General features: G+C 44.6%; 1 protein-coding gene and 1 long non-coding RNA gene across 12 annotated transcripts in view; one reads left to right on the forward strand and one right to left on the reverse strand.

Annotated features, from left to right (window-relative positions):
• Window positions 1-23,767, forward strand: part of LIMS1 (LIM zinc finger domain containing 1) — a 77,714-nt gene that overhangs the window by 37,669 nt on the left and 16,278 nt on the right. For 7 of the 11 annotated variants that reach the window (XM_075525006.1, XM_075525039.1, XM_075525032.1 and 4 more), the window contains one exon: window positions 20,438-20,597. In XM_075525006.1, coding sequence (XP_075381121.1) covers window positions 20,438-20,597 — 160 coding nt within the window. Of the gene's footprint in view, window positions 1-1,971; window positions 2,216-2,268; window positions 2,511-17,756; window positions 18,137-20,437; window positions 20,598-23,767 lie in introns of those variants that run through there. The other 4 variants (XM_075524991.1, XM_075525049.1, XM_075525065.1 and 1 more) reach the window with 4 other exon arrangements.
• LOC142420809 (uncharacterized) lies at window positions 2,189-6,767 on the reverse strand. Its single transcript, XR_012778801.1, has 5 exons — window positions 6,662-6,767; window positions 4,622-4,709; window positions 4,459-4,530; window positions 3,714-3,862; window positions 2,189-2,890 (listed from the first exon to the last, which is right to left on the reverse strand). It is a non-coding gene; the product is annotated as an uncharacterized LOC142420809 (long non-coding RNA).

Raw genomic sequence — 23,767 nt, forward strand, 5'->3', positions numbered from 1 at the left:
ATTTCCAAGTACATTTTAGTAAAAGCCGTTGTCCCGTAGCCTGTCCCAAGCACAGCGGCTGTTCGTGCAGATAAACGTGAATTTTAATGCTATGTACTTCACACTTACGCAACTTGCAGCAAAGTAGGTGAAGAGCTGTCCTTTAATTTTTGATAGACTTTTGTCATGATTAATACAAAAGTATTCAGTATACACTGAAGAGACTGCTACTGTAGTGAATAAAAATTTATGGACAAATTTGTAGGTAATAGTTCAATTTCATTAGTTTACGAAGAGCTCTTTCACAGCAAAAAAATCTACTACTGTCTTCACTTTTTAGATTATTATTATCTAAAATTGGTTGTTTGGACAAAGAAAAATCATTGGTACACTGATACTTAAAGCACAGTAAAAACTGTTGGTAATGTATAAAAGCTGCTGTGCCATGAGCATCTGTCATCTGCCGTCCTTAACCTCCGCTCGTAACAGCATTAACTTTTCATTGAATCACTGATTGACTGACTGCAGGGAATTGGCATTTAATTATGTTTAAGCTTATCCTACTGCGTGTTGAGAAACAATTTTAAATACTTCATTTGAAACTGGAATGCAGCATGTTTAGGCAAATATCATGACCGTTCTCTCTTTTATTTTCTGAAAACAGGAGCTCAGATGTATAGCTCTTGTTGACATTTCAGTGTGTGCAACCTTCTAACATCGTATAAATCACGTTGACTTTCTCCAACCATTACCTATTTGGCATGTTACGTGATTCCTTTTTGAAAATAATTTCTGGTATTTTTCCATTGTGTGATGTTTTATATTATATGTTGATGACATTCCAGACTGAAGCACATTGACGGTACTACATAAAATTACTGTGCTTATGTTCAGTCTGGTAATCCTGACAAAATTGGTGTCATGTGATGTACCCAGCATTACATATGTTATGCTTTTCTCCATTACAAGAATTCAAAAATACTCTTATGTGTATTCAGTACAAAATAAACACTTTAATAATGAACTATGAAATTCATACCACATAGTACTTGTTTCCTATCCTAGTCAAAACAGTCCTTGTAAATTGTTAGGTTTCTTGGCTTTTACTAAAGGCAAGTTCATTTAACACCCCCTCCCCCCCCCCAACATAGAAGTAAAAACTCTGAATTGAGTTTTTGTTTATATATGCCAAGGATAACGTCAAAGACGTTTTAAAAATTTTTCAAAAAGTGTTTTTTTTGAAACCTCCTTTCAAGTTGAAGAGTTTTATTACTAAATGAGATGAGACAGAGCTTGCAAATCCCTGCTAGTCACCTTCCTGTCTTACAGGAAACCTTAAGCACTTTCATTCCTGTTTTACAATTACACAGGACACTCCATCGCTGCAAAATGTGACAAACAGTTACGGTGGTTATGTTTTGATAGCTGAGAGTAGGAAGAAAAAAACATCGCGGTTTTCTTCTGCTTCTCAAGATGTGTGGAAAAGAGCAATTTCTGACAAGCCCAGTGCTCTTGTGTTTCCAAAAGAGTATTTTAATGCTGGTTACTGCTGGTTTGCTGCACACGTAGCTGCATTAATCTCCCTATCCGAGTTTGCTTCCGTGCTTGAGTAACTCCGAATTTTCCTAGCGCTAACAACTTTCTTTTTGTCATAAATGATAGCGGGAAATAGTTAGCAACTCATCGCAGCCCTGGAGATTTTTAGCTAGCCGCAGCAGGCGGTGGGAGAGCCGCACGCTTTGCCGAGTCGCTCCTGCCGGGGCAGCGCGGGTTTGGCGAAAGCTGGAGGGAAGCCGGTGAGCTTGTCGCAGACATCCCTGAGGTGTGATCAAGTGATAAAGGAAATGTGGTGCCCTTTCGGGAGGGTGTGTACCTACGAGAAACAGGAAGCCGAGCCGCGGCCGCCCGCCTGCCCTGCCTGCGCTGCCTGCCCAGGTCGGTAGCTCCGTGGGGCGCAGGTGTGCCGACACGCCGCCGAGCCTCTTCTCTCCAGGCATCTTGGCAGGCACCCTCCTCAGCAGCAACATCTGGAAGAGGCCAGGGGTGGGGGAGAAACCCAACCCAAAGCCAAAACACACACAACCCCCCCCCCCCCCCTTAAAAAAAACCAACCCTCCAAGTAGAGAAATATGACGGCCTTGCAGCTGAAAGAGTTGTCACATTCAGGTCTGTACAGGAGGAGGCGGGATCGCCCTGATAGCGTGGGACTGCCCGGGTCACACGAAGAGAAGCTGAGGTGAGTGCGAACTGACGGGTACGGCCGGCGCGCCGAGCCCTTCTCGGCAGCCTGCTTGCTTCGGTGGTTTCGGCAGACAGAATGCAAACGCGGCTCTGGAAAGTCATTGCAAAACACATGCATCGAGAAGCAGTCCCGAAGCACTACGAAAAGAGCCCGAAAGAGTATCCCTGCAGGAGCCATCGGGTGACTTTGTGGGTTTTGGCGATGGTGTGACTCCCTTCCCCGGCTCCGGGAAGGGCAAATGTTAGCCGGTGGTTGCTCCTGGATCTCTTCTGACAGCCAGCACTTGCAAGTAAATAACTTTCCGCAGCCTGACAGCTTTGCTCGGTCTGGTTAGAAGTCAGTTTTGGGTCACCCGGGCGCTGTGGGTTCTGCTGCTTCTCGGGTGTCTTGGCGCAGCCCCTGCGCCGGGCTGGTTTTGTTGTGGAGGGGCTGGGGTGGCTCCTGGGCTCTGGCTTTCTTCACGGGGGGTTCTTTGTTGTGGAAAGGGCTTTAGACAAAAGAATGCAGCAGGACCACTTAGCCTGACCTTACCCAGGAAGGGTGACCAAAAATCAGAAAGCCATTTAATGTCCAGGGTTATCTTTCTGATGCTACGTGCCTTTTGAAAGCCTAACAGCGGATTTTCAAAAAGCCTCTGTTCGGAGCAGGGAGATAAGAGTTGTTTGTAACCTGAGTAAGTGCAGACACCAAAAAAAAAAAAAGTAAAACTGCAGGGTTTTTTTTTTAAGTGTGCTGGGGGTGAAAGCAATCTGTTCCCACTTCAAGCTCCTCGGGAAAGGATCCTTGAGTAAATGCTAACAAAAGCCTCGGTGGAGAGGAAGTACTTCCTATCTCCTAATGCCTGTATCTCCTCTGGTTGCATTTTTAGATTATTTTTCATTGTTGGTGGTTGTGCATCGGACTGGAATGCTGTGTAATTTAAAGGGGTTTTGTTACTGTGCTGTCATTACCTGAGTTAGCAATTTCAGAAGGATAGGTACCCAGATTTGGGGGATTTACCCTTTTGTTAGAACTAAGCACCTTAATTAAAAATTATTGTGGCAAAATGTATGATTGTAACCTACTGAGATTATTTGCCATGAGATATCAGAAATATCGGATCAGTTCTAGGAATGTGTGAACTTGCGGGTCTGATATGTGTGCTTGGTATCTATTTATAGTATTCATTCCGAGTTTATTTCCTAGATGGATTTCTAATAGCATTAGGAGTATATATTATATTCATATGACTACAGGTGGAAGAATAATCAGACTTAGTGTAGAAGAGATGTGCAGAGATTCTTGACTTTTTTATGTTTAGTTTATTTTGTGCAAAACTAGCAATGAGGAAGAATAGATCTTGTTAGGGAAGAGGAAGCTGCTTTTTAAAGCATATACATAAAAATGAGCGCTAGCTCTCTACGGTTGTGTTGCTGTTTCTCTTATTTATATGCACATCCAAGATGGGAATGAGACCCTTTTTGGCTGGGTGGGGGGAAGGGGTTGTCTGTACCAGTATAAGTCTAGGTGTTTTGATCCTTTCCTGAGCCTCTTCCGGTTAAAGACGAGAAATATGTGAAACAGGGATCGGTCTTGAGAAATAAAATCCAAGTGGAGGAAATGGCAAATCAGGAGACTTATGAATCATCTCAGGGCAGGGTACTGGAGATACAAGATGAATAGAGCATGGTCAGATGATGCTCCTAGAGCACGGGGACAACCTGTACCTAAAGGCAGAGCTTCTCTTATATTTGCTAATAGCTTAAGCTGGTTCTTACTCAAACTAAACCTTGCTCCTTCCTAACCCATTTTGTGATATTTCAGTGTGTTGCCAGGCAGCTTTATTTGTCATTTTTACTGCATTCTCCATGAAAAAGGCTATGGCATTGTAAATACAAAAGAATGACATAACAGGGCAAAGAGCAATCGGGAATGAAGAGAGGAAGTTGTTTAGTTTTCTAAAACTGGAAGCCTCTAGTTTTTTTCATGTGCTCTCCCTGGCGACACTTAGATGCCTGTCCTTAGCTAATGCTTTCAGAGTATCTAGACTGCACAAGAAAGACAAGAGGTTTCTTTCATGTCTGCTAAATATAGCTTGCCACCCTCCATGGCTTTCCAATGCCCTCCTGTAGTTTCTCTCTCCAGTTCTTTGTTCTAGTGCCTTTGCATTTCATTTTACATACATATTAATCCACATGTTAAATAATACCAGCCCTCGAGGAGCAGTTCACTGAAAGCTGCTTTCTCGGTTCAAGTACCGTATTTTTCTAATCCTGGGCCAAAATGTCCTCGAGATGCCAATGTCCTGAGGGTATCCTGTGAGAATTTCTCTGTTTAAAAAAAATAAAAATGAAAATCACCCTTTGTTAAAGTCGTGCACGATATCTGCCGGTTTTCGTTTTACAGCCTTTTGCACCTTACCCCAGTATGAGATTTCTCTCTCCTGCCCTTTTTGAGGTCTGTGTCTCCTTTGGTAGCGGTTTCCTGGGATCCAGGCTGGGGTGTTCCTCTGGTACGGCACAAACCAGCAGTAAGTAACCCAGCGGACAGCTGTTCACACCCCTTCGCCTTGGCTGCAAGGTGTCTTGGACTGCCTCCGCGCTGCTGCTGCAAGCACCGCTGTAATTGCAGCTCCTGGGCCCAGGCGTTCCTGAGCGGCAGGAGCCGGACGCTGCTCGGTAGGATGGGGCCTTGTGTGCCCGCTGTGGTGGAGATCCAGGCTGATCTAGCCAAGTGTTGGCAGTGTCAGCGCTGCAAAGCAGCGCCGGGGGGGGCTGGTGCCAAAATTCTGCCTTTGCTCTTTCCTGGGGACGGCAGTGTCATTTGTACCTAAACCACCTGAGATTACTAACAATTAGGGCACTGTGAAGGAGCGTGCTGGAACTCCTAAATGTGTACAGAGCATATGTTTATCATATAATGTATCACATACATTTGATGTTCCAGGAACCAAAATTTCTTGAAACAATTTTCTTTACAGTATAAAAATAATTTCCTATGTTGACATAACTTCATGATAGGTCGTGTGCTGTGGGACTCTGAGCTGCACAACAGGAAGACGAGCTTTAGCTTCTGCATCTGCATCTACTGATGTCACTTCAGCCAGAGGTTTGACCCCATCATTGTCTTCCAGATCTGCTATTCAGTTTATGATGAATCAGTCTCTATGCACACTTCCCTAGTCTTTTGCAGGAAAGACCACAGGCATATAGTTTGGCTCTTTCCATTAAGTTTCGTAGCTTGTCAGATTTCCGTTTACAGTAGAAGCTCCTAAATAAGTGTTTCAATTTAACAGAGTCTCTCCAAACACCTTGTGCTCTAGCAAATAGGTGCCAGGTCGTCTTGAGGGGAACTCATCTCACGCAGCTGTGGCTATCTGCGGGGCCTGATTTGCAAGCAGCAGAGCAACCTTTAGTGCATGGTTTTGCTCATTTTGCCCACCCAGTTGCTGTGATTCCTCATCCTGCTGCAGAAGGGGTTTGATGCCTTGCATCGCAGCCACTGCTCTGCGGGAGTTTACAGCCTGGTGCTCACTGCTAGCTCAAAATCTGCCCCAGCTACCTCGATGTTGCAGGTGGTACGGTCTGTTGGCCGAGTAGCTGAGCTGTCCCACCGGCAGCGGTGAGCACCTGAGGGGGCTGGGGAGGACTGCCAGAGCCCATCCACTTGAGGAGAGTGAGGGCATTTCAAGGGAAGCCACCCGTAGCCATAAATAGCAAGCCCTAAGCTCAACTGAGGTTGGGACTGGGATGGGAGAGTAGGATTCATCCCCTTGTTTTAGAGACCTATCCTAGGATGGAGTGAGTTGCCCTTCCAGGGTGCCTCTCTCGTCCCTTCCACCCTGTCATGGTTTAGCTTCAGTTGGCAACTAAGCCCCACACAGCCGCTTGCCCCGTCGCCCCCCCCCCCCCCCCCCCCCATCCTTGGTGGGATGGGGGAGAGAATCTGAAGAGCAAAGTAAGAAAAGTCGTGGGCTGAGATAAAAACAGTTCAATAATTGAAATAAAATAATAATAATAATAAAAATAAAAAATTGTAATGAAAAGGAAAACAACAAGAGAGACAGAGAGGAACAAAACCCAGGGAAAAACAAAAAAAACCCAAGTGATAACAACCGCTCACCACCCACCGACCAACACCCATCCCGTCCCTGAGCAGCAGTCGCTGCCCCCCAGCCAACTCCCCCCAGTTTATATGCTGAGCATGACACCATATGGTATGGAATAGCCCTTTGGCCAGCTGGGGTCAGCTGTCCTGGCTGTGTCCCCTCCCAGCTTCTTGTGCACCTGGCAGAGCATGGGAAGCTGAAAAGTCCTTGACTAGTGCAAACATTTCTTATCAACAACTAACACATCAGTGTGTTATCAACATTATTCTCATACTAAATCCAAAACACAGCACTATATTAGCTGCTAGGAAGAAAATGAACTCTATCCCAGCTGAAACCAGGACACACCCCACCTCCTCTTGGCGTAACCCATGCCCAGGTTATCCCATCAGCTGCAGTGAGGTGAAAGGAGTCCCAGCCCTTGTCCTGACAGCACAGCACATTGATGGGGATGGGAAATTCGACTTTTCTACCTCTCCCACTCCATGTAGCACTTAACAAACATCATAACTTCTCTGGCAGCCTCTAATCTACTGCTATAGATGTTACTGGTGCTTTACTGACCTTATAGGGAGTTGGAGCCTGCCCACCCCACATAAAAGGTGGTCTGGATTTCTTGAACTTGCACAGTACACGAATGTGCTTGGTTTAGACCTCTGCTGGGGTAGGGATGCTGAATGCAGTCCTCTCTTCCCCTGCTTGAGCTAGGCTCACCAGTGCATAGATCTGAAGTACACAGGATGCTCCCCAGGTGCAGCGTTCAAAGTGCAGGGCTGCCCGGCACCTTCATCTCCTGTCTGCAACAGATGCAACAGTCATTGAACTAAATGCGAGCTGAGAAATCTGCTTTTCAGAACGGAGGGGAAGACTTGTTATTTTCCAGCTGCATTGATTTGGTGGAAAAAAAATGACACCTCTGATAAATCTTGTCTTGCCTTGTCTTCAGAAATGGCTGTAAAAAATTCTGACTGTATGCTGAGCTATTCTTTCTTGCATTTCTCAGCAAACAGGATGCAAAGGAAATTGTATGCATACATTTATGATTAATCATTAAGAGTCACTTAACAGTAGCAGTATGCTTGCTGTTTTTGCTCCTTCCCCTTCTCATCTCATCGCCTTTGTAAAAATAGAATGATTCCTCTAAAAAATTTGATACTATTGATTTCCAAAGTTCAATACAAGGTACTGGGAAAAGCAGGGGCAATTTTTTTTTTTTTTACAATTGTTCTTAAAGTGAATTTGATCAAAGTGTTGTCCATAGCTCTCTTTTTGAGTTCATATGGGTTCGAATGCGATTAAAAATGTAAATAGCTTTTGAAGAGGTTTGTCTCAAGTTTTTACCAAACAGTAAATGTCAGCATTTGCAACAAATAATCATTGGCAAGCTTCAATCAGTAGCTGTCAGTTACTCAGGTAGTTCACTGCTCTGTTCTCTTGTGCAGAAAGGACTATAGATGTTTTCCACATTAATAGCTTTAAAGTATCTGCCTTCCCTTTGCTCTCTGCTGCTGAAGCTGATGTGTGCATCTGCGTGAGTAGGTGCAGGCAACCTTCTGCTGGGTCCGTTCAGGCTCCCGCCTGCCTCTGCGCACTGACTCCAGGCTGGAAGGCATGTGGATGTGCCCCAGAATTTCATGCAGAAAGATTCCCTCGCAGATGAAATAAATAGGAGACATAAGCACATTCTTACGTCCCACTGAGCCTTGGGGGGATAGGCTCTGCACTGCAAAGCTCGTAGGTGAGTATAAAAAGAAGCAAATGAATAAAATCCCCAAAACGTCGGCAATGCGGTAGGGCTGAGTGCCTCCCTTTCTTTATGAGATATGGCATTTGGGAGTTGTGTGAGGTCACAAATCTCCGCAGCCTGCCATCAAAACCCCATGTGTAGCAGCCAGCCAAGGTGTGCAGCTGTTTGCAGCCGCACGTCCTCCCTGAAGACCTCCTGCTCTTCCTAGGCAGGAGAGAAGATGCTGGCTGCGGGCTGGCTGGGGAACCAGGGACCCTGTTGAGCTTTCAGACGCCTTAGGGTACTGAGAGCAGAGGAAGGCAGAAAGAAAAGATCTGTCTGCACCTGGAAGCGTTCTTAAATTTGATTTCCACCAGTAAGGTTTCTTAATAGCATCACAAATATTAATATTTATATAGCTGCTTTCTGTAAGTAGACGTTTCACTTGCTCATGGTGCCAGTGTCAGCAGGTAAAGCTGTAATTACTCAATACATTGTTAAAAAAAGAGAATAATTTATTAAACCAGGAAGAGCTTGAAAATAAATGTTAAGCCACAAAAACATTACACTTCTTCATTTGTTGTGGTTAGAAACTCTGCTGGAATAGTAGAGAGTTGGGACCTAGAAATACTAATTTGAATCAGATGCTTGGGAACTCTTGATTCAAAAACACTTTGGCTCATCTGCTAGCTACTCTAATTGAAGAGAGGATTTGTCCATGTAAACGTAACACTGAATTATTATTATTAATTATAGTAACTTCCAGCCAGCAAAAATGTGCTTCATGGTTATATTTTAGTATTGCGATACTTAGAATTTGCATTGAGCCTTAGTTTGAGGTATCCAAATGACTAGAGGCTTTACTTTTCATTTGCGCTGTACGTTTCATTGCTCGGGGTTAAAATAACTCATGAGGAACACACCCTTTTTTCTTGCCTTCTCTCTCACCCCTTGTCTCTTGCATTGCATAATAACTCCTAAGCGATTTTGTTTGACTTGCTCACCTATCACCTCGCGTGACTCCAGATGACCGGAGGTAGCTGCTTGTGTAACAGAAACCCAAGCAATTACTGCTGTTCCTCTTATGCTTGCCTCATTGTAATAATCTATTATTTCAGTATATTGTTAAGCTTCAGTGATTATAGCAATTAGGATTTTCATTGCTCTTTCTTACAGGATTAGCTGGCTAAAGATAAGTTGTAGGTTTCTCTTTTTTTGCTTTTGCTTTCATGTGTTTTGATAGCACCCCATCAGAGGTGTTCTCTACAGAAAATGTACTGTGATTGCTCATTATGCTTCATTATAATTAAGCTCTCCTTTGAATGCAGTCTGTCACACTGAAGTGAATTTACACACAGAAGTATTCTGCAGAGGAGAGAAAACCTAAATTATGTCAATGTCACCACTTAATAAAAATGACCAACTTGCAGGCATTGGGGAGAACAAGCTTAAAGGCTGTTACATTTGGGTTCCCTTTCTGTTTATTTTGTTTTCCTGTGATCTCTGAGCTGTTCTAGGAAATGCAAAGCTAACAGACGTGGTGTCCTCAAGAGGACCGTGGGCCTTTTACATGATGCTCTCCAGACATGGGAACGGCTCCAGCTTGCCAAGTATGTTGCCTCTGACGGTGGCCAAAAGCTGATGCCTGTGGTGGGAGGTGTAAGGAAAGAGCGAGCCTTTTATGGGATTTGCCTTGGTAGTAATCCCAGCTTGCCACCAGCTGTGGCTCAGGGACTTGCTACACAGTTTGTGACATTCAGTGTTTTTCCCTTCGGTTAACTCTGCCGGTCTTACCCAGGAATCTCGGGGCATTTCCCAAACACGAGTGATGCTCTGAGTTTTCGTGTGTGTTATCTGGTGCTGTAGTGCGCATGGTTTTGTGTTCATTTTTTCTTTGCTTGATTTGCCATAGCAGCTTTAGGCATTGTTCGGTTTTTGTCTGTGTATCTGCCAGCTTTGTAGAAACTTCTGATTTTAGGTAGTTCCTGGTAGCATTCTGAAATGGTGGTTTCATATATAACGCTCTGTGAGCAGTGTTTTTGGATGACAGTGCTCAGCTTTGTCAGCAGATTCTAAGTCATCCTGTGGTGTGTCTTTATCAAGAAGATGAAACTTTGTGATCTTTTAGAGCCTTTTGTCTAACAAGAGAAATTTGGTTTATGACTTTTGTGACATATTTCCCTGTAGCTTTTCTGCTTTTTCCATCTATCTCCTCTGATAGCCATGACAGAGCTAGAAGAAAATTAATTAAAAACTATTAGCCTCAAAGGAAGAAACATATTGGCAGACACAGCTAGCAATACCTGGCAGCATTTCTCAGCTGTGCCTTTTTAAATGAAAGATTCAAAAGATTCGAGCTGTTCCAGCAAGGAGTGCGTGGACGAAGGTGAAGCGGATGTGAAACGGGGTTTGTCTTTTCCAGCATGTTAAATCCATGCATGTCACGCTTTTCATAGATCATAAAGTTCTTGATCCTGAGTTGAGTCTACCTTTTGAACTCTGTTTCTATGCAGCTATTGGAAAAATGTTACCCGCTCGGAGTCATGACTCAAAACTGCCCTGGCTAGTCCCCTTCTTGTTCCGGTATGGAAAGTTTGCAATGAAAGCTGTTTGTCTTGCTTCATGTTTGGCTTTTCAGTTATTGTTTTGTATGCTTCTCCTTGCTGACTTGAGAAACTGAAGGATACACTATATTTCTGATATATTAAAAAAGCTGCTCCTTATATTTTTTTTTATTTTTTTTTTTAAAGGACACGGTAGCAGTGCAGCTTCAAGGTAGGATAGCTCCATGAGTTACCAGGTTGCAGGTCATGAATTTTGCCCGAAGTGTACAAGTAATTGCTTAGTTTTAAACTACATTCCTTTATAAAGCTAATCCTCAAATTATACCCACTTCTCTGTGGTACGTAGCAAAGGGGAAGGAGTTTTGGCAGGGCTCAAACCCCTCTGATAGAAACCACAAAACCCTGTGCTGCACCTTCAGATAATCCCAGCAGTATGCTATTGCAAGGGGTAACTTCTGCATCTTCCCTCACAAGTCTTGTAATACATATTAGAACCATTCGCTCCTGCTTTACTCATTCAGGAGTAGTCAATTGTTGGGGTGGAAACTGTTACTTTTAAAAAATCTTGCAGTAGTTAACCAAAGCCTTCGGTTTGGAAAATGCATGGAAGTCTTGCTTTGCAGTAACTGCTGCTGAAATTCATTCGTGCTTACTTGAAAGTTCTGCTACTAGTATTGAAGAGCTAATAAATATAAAGTGCAAGATGAAGATCTTCAGCTTCTGTTACCCAAAATGTTAAGACCATCATAATGAAGTATGAAAGCAGTGCTATTTTGTACTAGCTTTATTTGTCGATACATTACTCCTGCTCGACTCTTAGGAACATAAATTGCTTCTGGTTATTCTCTTTTGGCTCTTGAATATTGGGGCCATTATTTAATTCTGCAATGTTAACTGCACGTGGCTCAGCTGTCTGCCATCTTTTGCTGGTTTTAAAGCTTAGTGATACTGCAGTGAATGTGGGAAGAAAAAAATGTGAAACCAAAACTCAGAGTGACTAATAATTACGATTTAATATGTGTGTGAGAGAAGAGCAACAGCTGAGGCGATGTTTTCTTTCCCACATTCTACCTTCTGCCCAAAACAAATTAATTCAGGCAATGAAAAACTTTGCACTTCCTCATATAGAACAGAAAAACAAACTTAATGAAGGTGAAAAATACCTAGAGAGGCTTGATTGCTGGAGGTGTAGATCAACAGTAATATTCGGGAGGAGACGTGCGTGGAAGTGACGTGCTGGTTCGGTCCTCGGCGTGGTGTCTCCAGCGGAGACGTGACTATAATAAGGATGTCGCTGCAAGCCGGGAAGCCTGGTGTTGCAGTTATCTCTGCCCTACAAGGAACATACTGGAAGTCTCCCCCGGTAGCCGGGGTGTTATGTTGAGTCATGGTATTAATTATAGCTCCTGGATGAACCGCTCGGGTCCTGGTGTTCGGCTTGTGAAAACATCGGTTCCAGCTAGTGCAGGCAGGTGGCTAAGGCAGAAGCAAAGGCTGGCGTTTGCCTTTACACTAAGGATTTGGTGAAGGATTTTTGGTGGATTTCAGTGACAGGTGACATGAACTGAATATTGGTGCTAGGAAACTGTTACTCTGAAGAGAAATATGGCAATGCAGCGTTTTAGAATCATAGAATCATTTAGAAGATTCTAAAGAAGGTGGAAAAGACCTTTAAGATCATCAAGTCCAACCGTAAACCCAACACTACCAAGACCACCACTACACCATGTCCCTAAGCACCTCATCCAAACGTCCTTTAAATACCTCCAGGGATGGCGACTCAACCACTTCCCTGGGCAGCCTGTTCCAATGCTTGACAACCCTCTTGGTGAAGAAATTTTTCGTAATATCCAATCTAATCCTCCCCTGGAGCAACTTGAGGCCATTTCCTCTTGTCCTATCACTTGTTACCCGGGAGAAGAGACCGACCCCCACCTCTCTACAACCTCCTTTCAGGCAGTTGTAGAGAGCGATAAGGTCTCCCCTCAGCCTCCTTTTCTCCAGGCTAAACAACCCCAGCTCCCTCAGCCGCTCCTCATCAGACTTGTGCTCCAGACCCTTCACCAGCTTCGTTGCCCTTCTCTGGACACGCTCCAGCACCTCCATGTCTCTCTTGTAGTGAGGGGCCCAAAACTGAACACAGTATTCGAGGTGCGGCCTCACCAGTGCTGAGTACAGGGGGATGATCACTTCCCTAGTCCTGCTGGCCACACTATTTCTGATACAAGCCAGGATGCTATTTTCCTGAAATACCAGAAAATGCAAAGGTCAGCTTCATACATTCTTACATATCTGAACTTTAAATCTGTTCCTTAAGCAATGGAGGAGGAGCACACGTACACTGAGTTGTCATTTGCTTGCAATTGCCTGATCACACTCTATTGTGCATCCCTTGACTTTCCAGTGGTTTGATTTCCACCAGTATAAATATTATTCTGCCCAAACGCTTTCAAATTTTAGACCTGAATGACCTTGGTGCTGTGAAATTCACGGTGTGTATATCCAAACAGAAGGATGCTTTTGGGCGTGCTGGGCCTGATCTTGTCTCATCAGTCTTGAAAAGATGGTTCTTTTCAGAGCGAGTGTCTCGGAGACATTTGATGTGCAGCCCCTAGTATTGAGTAGCTGACCTTTTTTATTATTCTTAAATTAGAAATGGGGATATAAATGTTGTTACACGAAATGCATTAGTGCAAATGCATCTTTAAAATGTATTGAGTTGGAAGAGTTTGGATACAGTATATTTACCATAGTGAAACATACGTGCAGTCAACTATACAGGGTGGAGATTTTTAGAATAACCAATAGTATGCTGTATCTCATGCAATACAAATTTATCAGAGCTCTCGTGAGCTTGTCATATGTGATACCGCGTCTTTTTGTTGTTTTGTTTTTCCTGTCTGCATAGGATTCAAAAAATAGTAGTGGGGGAGGAAGAGATGGCTGTTTTAGAGTAGCAGGTATCTGTACACAGAAGAAGTAATTTCTTGTTTTACACAAAGCATGGCTTCTTTTGGTAATGTTTGTAACCAGCAGGAAGAAAATAACAATAGTTTTTTGAAATATTACTTAGAACAGGAAAGCGCTATAGTTAAATATTGCTCTCCCTTTCTACGAATTCTGTCAGAGACTGATTTTTCACTGTGCTTGTGTGGCTGATAAAATGTTGTGTGGGAAGGTGCTGGTTACCTGTTTATTCCAGTTACATTCATTTCCTTATGGAGAGATGGAATGTGAGCCTTCTCTGTTTGCGGAGACCAAAGCATTTTTTGGACATGTTTATACTAGAATAAATTTATATTGAAGTATATGAAACAGCTAGAGTTGCCTTTTTGTTTGCCCTGTTTAAACTCCCACCACAGAAGCTTAATCATGCTTTTTGTGGCAAAGACTAAAGGATGAAACTTTTAGGAGTACTCAGAATTCACCTGGTTTTTATTGCAGTGGTTTCAAGATGGTTTTCCGTCCTTTTCAATAGAAACAGAAGTTAGAGCAGTGCTGGGCACATGTGAAAATCCTACCCATAATGTGCATCTTTATTATAGAAAAGATTTATAACTTCTTTCAAATTGCCTTAGGAGACCAGCTTAACACAGAAAGTATTTTATTGCTTAAGAGGTAAACAATTGCAGCAACCAGAACCCAAGAGTGTTTTTAATTTCAATAAAAAAAGACACAAAAGGTCAATTAGTGCTTTAAAAGGTTGGTGCAGAAATCGGCGCAGGGCACTGCAAGTCCACGCATATTTTGCAGCAAAACTTCTGTTCTAGTTGTTCTGTGTTTTGTGTGTGAGGACTGTTGCATAGCATCTGTGTTAAAAAGAATTAAAATGAAATCACCCTTACCTACGTGGGAAGGGGAGGGATGCACTGTGATTACTTATCCCCCCCTGCATAACCCGATGGGGCACGTGGCCTCTCGACAGCGCCGGTGACGCAGTGATATTTCACGGTGGCACGAGTAGGTTGCCAAGCAGCAGCTGCTTTTGCCAAGCACCTTGTTTGGAGCCGTGACTGCTCGGCACATCTATTTGTGGCATGGAGCGAAACGCTCAGCAGGGCTGGCCAGCCACCGAGCCTTCTCTGTAAGAGTCCCTGTCTGCCTCTGGCAGCCACCGGCATGGGCAGCCAGATTTGAAAGCTCTCCAGAGAAAGCAGCGTGTGAGCGGGGCGGCAGTCGTCCGTCAGCGATGATAAAGCAGTGCGGCTATTTTTGCTGCTGTTTTCCGAAGCCCTTCTCTGTAGCCGCAGTGGGACGCTTCCCCTCCCCTCTTCTGCTGTTTCCTTTAGCACCTTCCCTGCCGTCAGCTTTGGCTTCTGATAAGATCCTCAGTGTGCCAGGAGGAGCCTCTCTGTCCTCTTCCTTCCTGCATACCTTTTCCAATTAAATACTGAACTTCTCCCTTTTCTCCTCTCCTTATCACTGCTTCCTTAACAGCAAGATGGTGGGTTTTGTCCCAGATCCCAGGGAATGCCCTTGGGAAGCTGCTGCTGTAAATCAACAACCCCCTACATGCTTGTCGCTCCCCGTGGACAGCTTCACCTCAGAGTAACCTAGAATTCCCTAATGAAAATGCCATGTATTTTTAACAGCGTATTTCAGATCTTGGCAGCACGCCTTCAGCAAAATGACAGAAAAGGGAAAGATGGCCAGCTGCTCTGGATTTGTGGACTACCAGACCTTCACAGTAGCAACTAAGTTTTGCTTCAGTAGCAGAAAGGCCCTTTTTAAACTCCTGGCAAGCTCCTTTCTTGCTTAATGGAAAACAAATTGGGAGTAATTCCACGAGCAGCAATGGCAATAGGCCTTGAGAACCAAGCAGCTTGTACTTATTGCACATATGGAGTCATACTACCTAGTAGGACTGCTTCTTGAAAAAAGCTAGGAAGATTAAAACAGGCTTTTTGGATGGCCATATTCCTGCGCTGACTTGCTGCACCGCTTGCTTTGCTACAGCCATGCAGAAGACTGCGCAGTAGCAAGCCGAAGAAGCGAGCAAATATTTTCCTGTTGACCACAGAAGACGCAAGGCAGCAGAAGTGGCTTCCTGCCACCTTGGTAGCCTGTGGATTTCAGGTTACTGCAGGGACTGAAGTCGTCCACTGGGAGAAAGAAACTCTTCAGGGCTCTCTGAGTCGCAGCAGCAGCCTCCCAGGAGAATTGCCTGCGACCTGGGACAAAGTATAAGAAAAAAATTGAGGAGGTGGTCAGTGATAAGGGGAAGAGACAGACTGACTTGCTGTTTCTTATCTTAGCGGCTTGGTGCACCTGCACTAATCCTGGATGAATCAGCATGCTTAGTCCATTGCAGTCAGTCTCCCTGGAGTTTTTCATACCTGCAAAAGCTCAGCATTAATCTGTGCAGGAAATGTTGGGAAGCAGCATGGAGAAGAAGAGCCGGCATCACTACGCCTGCATCTCCGTTGGCAAACAGCGCTCGTTTTCGTCCCTGGTGCTCCAGCAGATGCAGAAACCTTTTCTTCCAGCGCTGTTTCTGGCAAGTTCATCATGGCCTAAGGCTACATCCTGAGCATTGCTTGATCTGGAGCTTGCTCCGTGACAGATAAAAATAGGGCTTGAGCTCCAGCCAAGCCATGTAAGTGGTGAGGGTGCAGCCTCCTTAGCCTGTTACAGCTTGTGACTCCCGGTAGCTCTGTGCAAGATGGATAATCACACCTACGGACGGGTAAATAAGCAGGGTCACGCTGCCTGGGTCCCACCTACCGTGATGTCTTGTGGCGCAGGGTTGCCCAGAAGTTGCTTCCTGCCGAGGGGAGGTGAAGGAAAGACTGACCAAACCCATCCCACAAATTTGGCAGCAGCAGAAATATAGTGCTGTGTTGGCCAGGCTGCGGGAAGACGGCTACATGCGAGCCCAGGCCTGCATGGAGAGTGGCGTGTGCGCTGCTGTACGCTTACCGAGCAAGCTATCCCAACTCGCGGTGCGAGATACGGCCCAAAACCATCATAAACCAGACCTTCTGCCGTAGGTCCTAGGAAGGCGAAGACACACTAAGAAGTAATAGCCTTGACTGGACTTTCTGTCATATCCTTTGTCTAGTCCTAATTTCTCTGCTTGTTCCCACTGTTCGTCTCCTTCGTGTCCTCTGCTTTCTCATGCCCCCTCGCAGACTAGGAGATTCTTCCGATACCAAGACGCCGTGTGTCATGAGCACAAAGTGCATGCGGTTCTGCAGTTCAATTGACTGCTAGCAAGGCTGAGTCAGTTCAACACAAGAGATGGGTACTCGGGACAGCTTCCCCAAACCCTGTTTTGTCTGCAGTTACGAGTTGCTGGAAGCTGAGTATCCCACGCCTGCCGCAAGCGCTGCGCTTCAAGCAGGGAGATCTTGCAGGGGTGTAATTATTAACTGCAGATCTGCAGCTAATCAACCCCGCCTTCCCTAGTAAGCAGTGCACAATAGGTTTTTTAAATAGAATATAACCATGAAATAATTGCAACATTAGGAGGGCATTCTCTGGTGAATGAATGATTAATTTTCATTATTTCTTCCTGGTCTTGCTCTCTCAGTTCCCTAATATCCACAGTAAATTTCTTCAGCTTTCAAACCTATGAAGTGTTCTTATGTTAGGTAATTGTTCTAAACGCAGCACATCACTGCAAGTCAGGCTTTGTTTTTCCTCCTTCATATATTGCCCATTATAGCATACCTGGCGGTTCGGTTAATGGCCTGTGAAGCACAACAGAAACCAAACTATCCATCTGTACCTACCCCTTCTCTGAAGTGCTGACAAGAAGAAAGACAGCTATAGGAAAATTCAACACATATGACTTAGAAGACACAAATGGAACATTAAAGGCCATTTTTACGATGTAATTAATACACTGTAGCATTAAAGCAATATTTACCTAATGACAGAATTCTTCTCTTCGTGCTTTCCGCTGCTGGCTTGCCCACCATAAAATATTGTTGGAATCCGCCTCCACTGCCCTCAGCAGAAAGTAGCTGCGGACAAGTTTGGCGGTGAACGTGTTCGCTCACATAGGCTACCCGTAACGCAGCTCTCCTGGGCAGCTTCTATCAGCAGCCAGCAGCGAAGCCCCTTTCCAGCATCTGAGTTTGCATGAGGGCCTGGCAGGGGAATGTGCTCCTCCGCTCGCAGCCAGCGCCAGTAAATCACAGCGTGACGGGCTCACCGCCCCACCGCTGAACTTTTAACTTGAAGCTCTAGCAGGGCGCTGAGCAGCTCCGGCTACACGACACGGAGCTGAGAAAGTAAATCGCTTCGCTGGGAACAAGGGGAAGTCCAGCATATTGTTTTGCAGACTTTGCCTACAGCTTCTTTGCAGTATAAGCGTGGAACATATACACCCGGGAAAGCAATTAGAGAGAGATGGACTTCCAGCGCAGAGCTTACCCTTACTCCATCCCAGAGGATGAAGAGGTTGTACACAAGGTCGCTCCTGATGCTCACAACTCTGCAGGAAACGAAGGCGAGAAACCGGTGTCAAAATTGCAACGTAGACACAGTGACATAAAACTCTACAAAGAGTTTTGTGACTTTTATGCAAGATTGTAAGTTCGTTCTGTTCGGCTTCGGGGTGTAACTATGGTGACATTATTGGCGTATTGTACATTTGTATTTTATTATCTGAGCTCCGGGCAGGCTGTGCAAGCCGTTCTCTAATGCAACCTTTGCCACGGTTCTGCTTGATACATTGCCAGTTGTAATCGTCAGCTAAAATTTGAGCTGTTGCTTTAAACTTCATCATTTATTGCGTCAGAAATTTTTATCGGCAGTTGAAACGGGGTTGGAATTTGTCAAATAGTCTCTCTTACTTTAGGTTGTTTGCCTGTTATTTTGGGCAAACGGATAAACTGCTTCACTAATGCAGAAGTATTATGTACATCTCTGGTTTTACATATATGATGTGTTTCAAACCAAAGCGAAGTACTTTTGCATACTGAGGAGGAAAGATTTATGCTTTCATTTGTTTTTGAATTTTGTTTCATATTTTTGCTTGGATTATACTTTGTGTCTGACAGCACTTACATTAAGTAATTTTTCAAGTTTAACACCCTTAGTGCTCGAGAACTGTTGAGGTGACGAACATCCCAGTTTCTGTTGTGATTTTCTTCATTTAGACTGATACAGAGGGTGGGTGAAGCGACTGAGGTTTTCCCCCACAGAAAGCATGCACAATCCATGGAGACCATCAGCGAGCTTTATAGTTAACCACAGTTTATACATATAATCACTGCAGGTAATCTGTAGGCTTGTCTGTTATGTATGGGATAGTATGGGACAGACCATTCTCCATCTGATCTCCTTGTGAAATTTGCCCACTGATTGTTTCGCTGAGAGGGCGGTGAATATTTGGATAGCAGTTACTGTTTTCCTCTTCTGCAAAGATCTCTGGGTGTGTGTGGGGGAAGCCAGATAATAATAACTGGTCAGATGTGACCTTGCACAGGGCTCTTCTGTGAGACAGTGTAAGAAATAGATAAAGCACATTCCTTTTTGAACCACGTGCTAGGTGTTCACTTGCTCCCTCAGATGCAATTGAGGAATGAATTCAGTTCCTATTGATCCTGGTGGAAGCGAAGAGGTCTTATCCCCTTGGAGGGAAAGGCTTGGCGTCTTGCAGAGGACTAAGGGCTCTGCACTTACAGGTGCAGCATGATATCTGTATCAAAATGTGTGTATGCGTGCACATGTGTTTAAAATAATGTCAGTTGTTTAATAAGCTTCCAGATAGATGTTTGAGTCAGTGGTTTTGTCAGCTGTGGTCAGATTGTAATGAAACTAGACCGTTGCCCTGTATTTGCCCTCTGCAATCAAATGGTATTAGGGCATAGAGGTGATCCTGAAAGGCATAGCTTTGAGAGTCTAGATATGAGTAAGAAAATGCTTGTGAAGGAAAAATCAAGTGAGCCTCTTTCTGGCACAGGAGCCTTAATTAACTGAAGCACAGCTGTACTGTCTTCTGCAGATGTGGACGCGATCCTAGTGAAGTAGCTAATTCCTCTGATATTTTGCAGTTACTGCGATGTCATTTTATGGTCACGTGCCTTTGAGAAGCAACCAAGGTTGCAATTTGAGTAATTTTTGCATTCCTGGCATGGGGTCACCAGCTTGTGTTGGCCTGCGTGTGGGTCGCAGTGGGGCAGCCAGAGCGTTCCCACCCTCCCCCTTGGCCCTGGACCGGCACCGGCATGCCGTGAGCTGACCTCCCTGAGATGAACCCTAACAAACTAACCAAAAATCCCATGGCTTCAAACTAAGTTTGTAAAATGACTTCAAGCTATGTGAAGCTTATATAAGGAGTAATTGTTTACCTGCTCTGGTTTTCAGTAATATCTACCAGACTAGATATTGTACACTCTTTCATATTGCTTATTTAGAGCTTTTGAACCAATGCTGTTAAATATATTTTAGGATTAGGAATTATTTTGGAATTATCATTTATGTTTTCCTATGTGATGCCAGTCCTCAATTCTTGTTAATATTTGCCCTTGTTTTCTGTAATTCTAATATATTTTGTCATTTTTATGGTAGTACTTTGAATTGCCTGCTTTTTCTCATCATAAAAAGCCTGTAAATGTATCTGTAGTAACGACGTTTCTGTTTGCTTTTTTGAATGAATAGTTAGTAGAGTGTGTTGTGGGGTTTTTGTTTCTAAAGAGTTTGGGAGCAGGGAAAAATGGGAGTTTTATTTCTGAGGGGATGCCACAAGTCATTAAGTCCATTACAAAACTTGCATTGAGCAGCCTAGCGTTAGGCTGATGTAGTTGGCTTTGGGGAGAAAAAAAGAGACCCACAACCAGTGGTGTTGCCTATTTGGGCTAATTTTCTTTCTCTTTTTTTAATGACAGCAACATGGCGAACGCGCTTGCAAATGCCATCTGCGAGCGCTGCAGAGGTGGCTTTGCCCCTGCTGAGAAAATTGTCAACAGCAACGGTGAGCTGTACCATGAGCAGTGCTTCGTCTGCGCCCAGTGCTTCCAGCAGTTCCCCGAAGGGCTCTTCTACGAGGTAAGCGGGGCACAGTGCCCCTCTCGTCCCCAGCCTTCGCCTTGTGCCTTCATTCCCGTACCAGAAGTAGCTACAGGCAGATCAATAGCTTAGAAAGCTCCGTGGCAAGAATGGGGCTCTGAAAGGGTATACCCAATAGAGGGAGTAAAAAGCAGAAATGTTTCTGTGCCGATTTGGAGGACATCAGTGTGTATAACCTTATTTAAACGTGTAGCCTCATGTTATCAGAGCTGAGAAAAGAACTGCTGGAGATTTCTCTCTTAGTGCGGACTTTTTCCGTGAACACAATCTGTATATCATACCAGAAATCCAGAGAAAGCATACTTCTTAGAGGAGAACAGTCATATAGAAGGAAACCCCAGCATCCTGTGGTCCACAGGAGGTTTATTGCTGAGTTGAGTGAGGCCAGCACGGCATGTGAAAAGTCGCTCGTAGAGGTGACCCATAAGTCAGCATGCCGAGATCAGCGTGTGCGGAGAGCCCAAACCAGACGGGGCCTATGTAGGGTCAACTCTAGGTTTAACAAACTGGAGCATTCAAAATTAGCAGTTCTTACATGCTTTCAAGGGTTAAAATCCGCTCTCACTCATATTTCTCAGCCCCGGGTAGATTGGCCTCAGCTCAGATGGGTATTTTGATGTCGGTGTCGTTTTCTTTTGCCTTCCCCTATTGTGGGGATTCAGGATGTGGCTCAGCTATCTCAAGCACGAAACGGCTTTAGTGAAAGCTTTAGACTAGTTCATAAAATATGAAGTGATTGGTATAAGGGAGGGTAGATGATGTGAGACAGGGAATTACTGTCTGAGAGATAAGGTCTCGCTCAAGTAACTTGTAGTCCAACTTACAGTAGCGGTTACAGGATTTATGTCATACTGTGATCCGAAAAGGAAGGTGAGCTGTGTGTTAAAAGCACAATGCTCTGCTCTCACATACAGCGTGCCATCCTTGTGGCAAGAGCACAACAGTTTATCTTCCACAGTAGTATTTCTAATTTCACAGAGCCACCTTACGTGGTGATGAGGACAGGATGAGGGAGGAGTGTGTATTGGAAAAGAGGCTGGCAAAGGGGATTCCTGGGGTTTGCTTTCTCTCACCTTGTTTGAGGATCAAAAGACTTTTTAGTGCTGCAGGGATAGTGTTGCACAAATTGTGGTAAATGAGCCACTAGTGTTCCATAAGACATCAGAAGGTGAGCTGCAAGGCAGTAGCAATTAAATAAAAACAAAACAACCCCCTCCCAGATACTTACATGCTGCATTACAATTGTTAATACATACTGAGCTGCTGCCTGCTTGCAGGCATGGTAAGGAGTCCATCCTGACATGTTAAGACCTGAGGCAAACGTAAAGTGATATGAATGTTTTAAAACTAAAATATTTGTAGTGGTCTTAATAAAATTGTCTTAAAACAATAAAATGTATTTTCTCTAAATAATGAGTGCTTTATTCATCCTTTTTCTGACTGAAAAAACAGTGAGACATTCCAGGGACCTCTTTCAGAAAGTTGAATGGTCCTTTGTTAAAGATAAAAGTTTGAGAAATGCTGCTCTAGGCAGCCTGTATCTCCTAGGGAATGGACAAGGACCACAATGGAAAGAAAGTCTTACTTTTGCACCTAGTCCAGGAATATTACAACGTCTCTGTTGCTCACGGGTGGCCATACCTGAATCTTCTTGGCAGGGGCAAGTATCCTGGTGGTGTTTAGATGTCTTGGATGTAGGCATTTTGCTTCCTACCGCTACCTTGTTAACATTCATATTCATTATGGTTGGTCTTTGAGCACTCTCTTACTGCAAAGTGATGCTTCCTGTTAAAGACAGTAAGTCAGAAGTGAGTGTCGATAGATTGTCCTGGGAATGAAAATAGCCCCACGTACTAAACATGTTTTGGTTAACGTTGCTTAGGTTAACGTTGGTTAACGTTGCTGAAAAAAGGGTTTTTTTCAGGCCGGGTAGAGACTTTGTTCTTGAGAAATGTTACACAGAAAGTGGACAGTTTCAGTTAAGAATAGACACTTTTGCCACAGCTATTACAGTGGTAAATTAATTGCAATGAGGATTAGATGAATACGTAAAGACTTGTGTTTAGCTTGAACTTCACATTACCCTTCTGCCTCTAGCCCTTCTAGTGTCCACCACAAGATCTTGCAGTTTCTCTCTGCACCAGCCAGTCTGTCTGCTGCTGTTGAAGAGAGGTACTTTTTGGTTTGTTTAAGCCCTCTGACAGCCTTCAGGTGATGGCTCATAAATCTTACCCAGCCTTCCTCCCCCATCTATACTGGCCTGTCCTGGGCATCTTCTGGAGAGTGGAGAGGTCAGTGGATATCCCTGCTGTCCCAGTCCTCATGCCTTTGGGGCTGTTTCAGCTGGGAAATCTTCTGCAGGGCCCTCTCCTCTGTCTCTGCACCCTTTAGGGTGTCCACGCGTGTCCCGTGCTGCCAGAAAGACTCTCACTTAGCACTGAAGTGGCCAGCGAGATGATTGCAGTGGAAACCCCAACATGTTTCCTGGTGGTGCTGCTCAGGGAGCAGGGCAGACAAGGGCATGGCTTGCTCTTCTTTCATTCAGCACCTCGGTACTAGGGATGAGAACGTACTGGGTGACAGCGTTTGGGGGGAGAGGGAGGGACAGCCCTAAGCAGGTAGAGGGTGGGCTTAGGTTGGCCAGTGCTCAGGAGATGGCTGACAGTGCTCTCAAGACTTGAGATGATCTGTATCGCTGTCAAGAAAAAGTGACTGGAGAAGATGGACAGAAAGGATATCTTCCTCTGACTGGCTTAATGTACTCTTTGAGAAGATGGATGTGTTTGGAGGTGTCGCCAGGTAATGTGTTTTTCTGAGCAGGTTCCCCGTGGGTAAACGCAGGTGTTGTTGGTTGCCCAGCATGAATTTGTGTTTATTCTGTGCCTGGTTTAGCTAAGTAAGTGTTTCTTGGAAATGATTTCCAGCTCTTAGCAATTGGGAAGTCAAATATTCTTCCCCTACCTATTGCAAGCCTTGCAGAGTTACCCCAGTTAGTCATTAAGCTGCTTATCACATTTGCCGTCAAAGGCTGCCGTGATAAGCTTTCACGCTGTTTTCCATGGGTGGGGGCTGCACTGGTCAGGCCGATACAGGTCTCCTGCGCTGCAGGACATGTCTCCAGGCTGCCTGCAGGGACCCCGATCAGCACA

This window comes from Mycteria americana, chromosome 1, assembly GCF_035582795.1.
Source record: "Mycteria americana isolate JAX WOST 10 ecotype Jacksonville Zoo and Gardens chromosome 1, USCA_MyAme_1.0, whole genome shotgun sequence".
NCBI lineage: Eukaryota > Metazoa > Chordata > Aves > Ciconiiformes > Ciconiidae > Mycteria > Mycteria americana.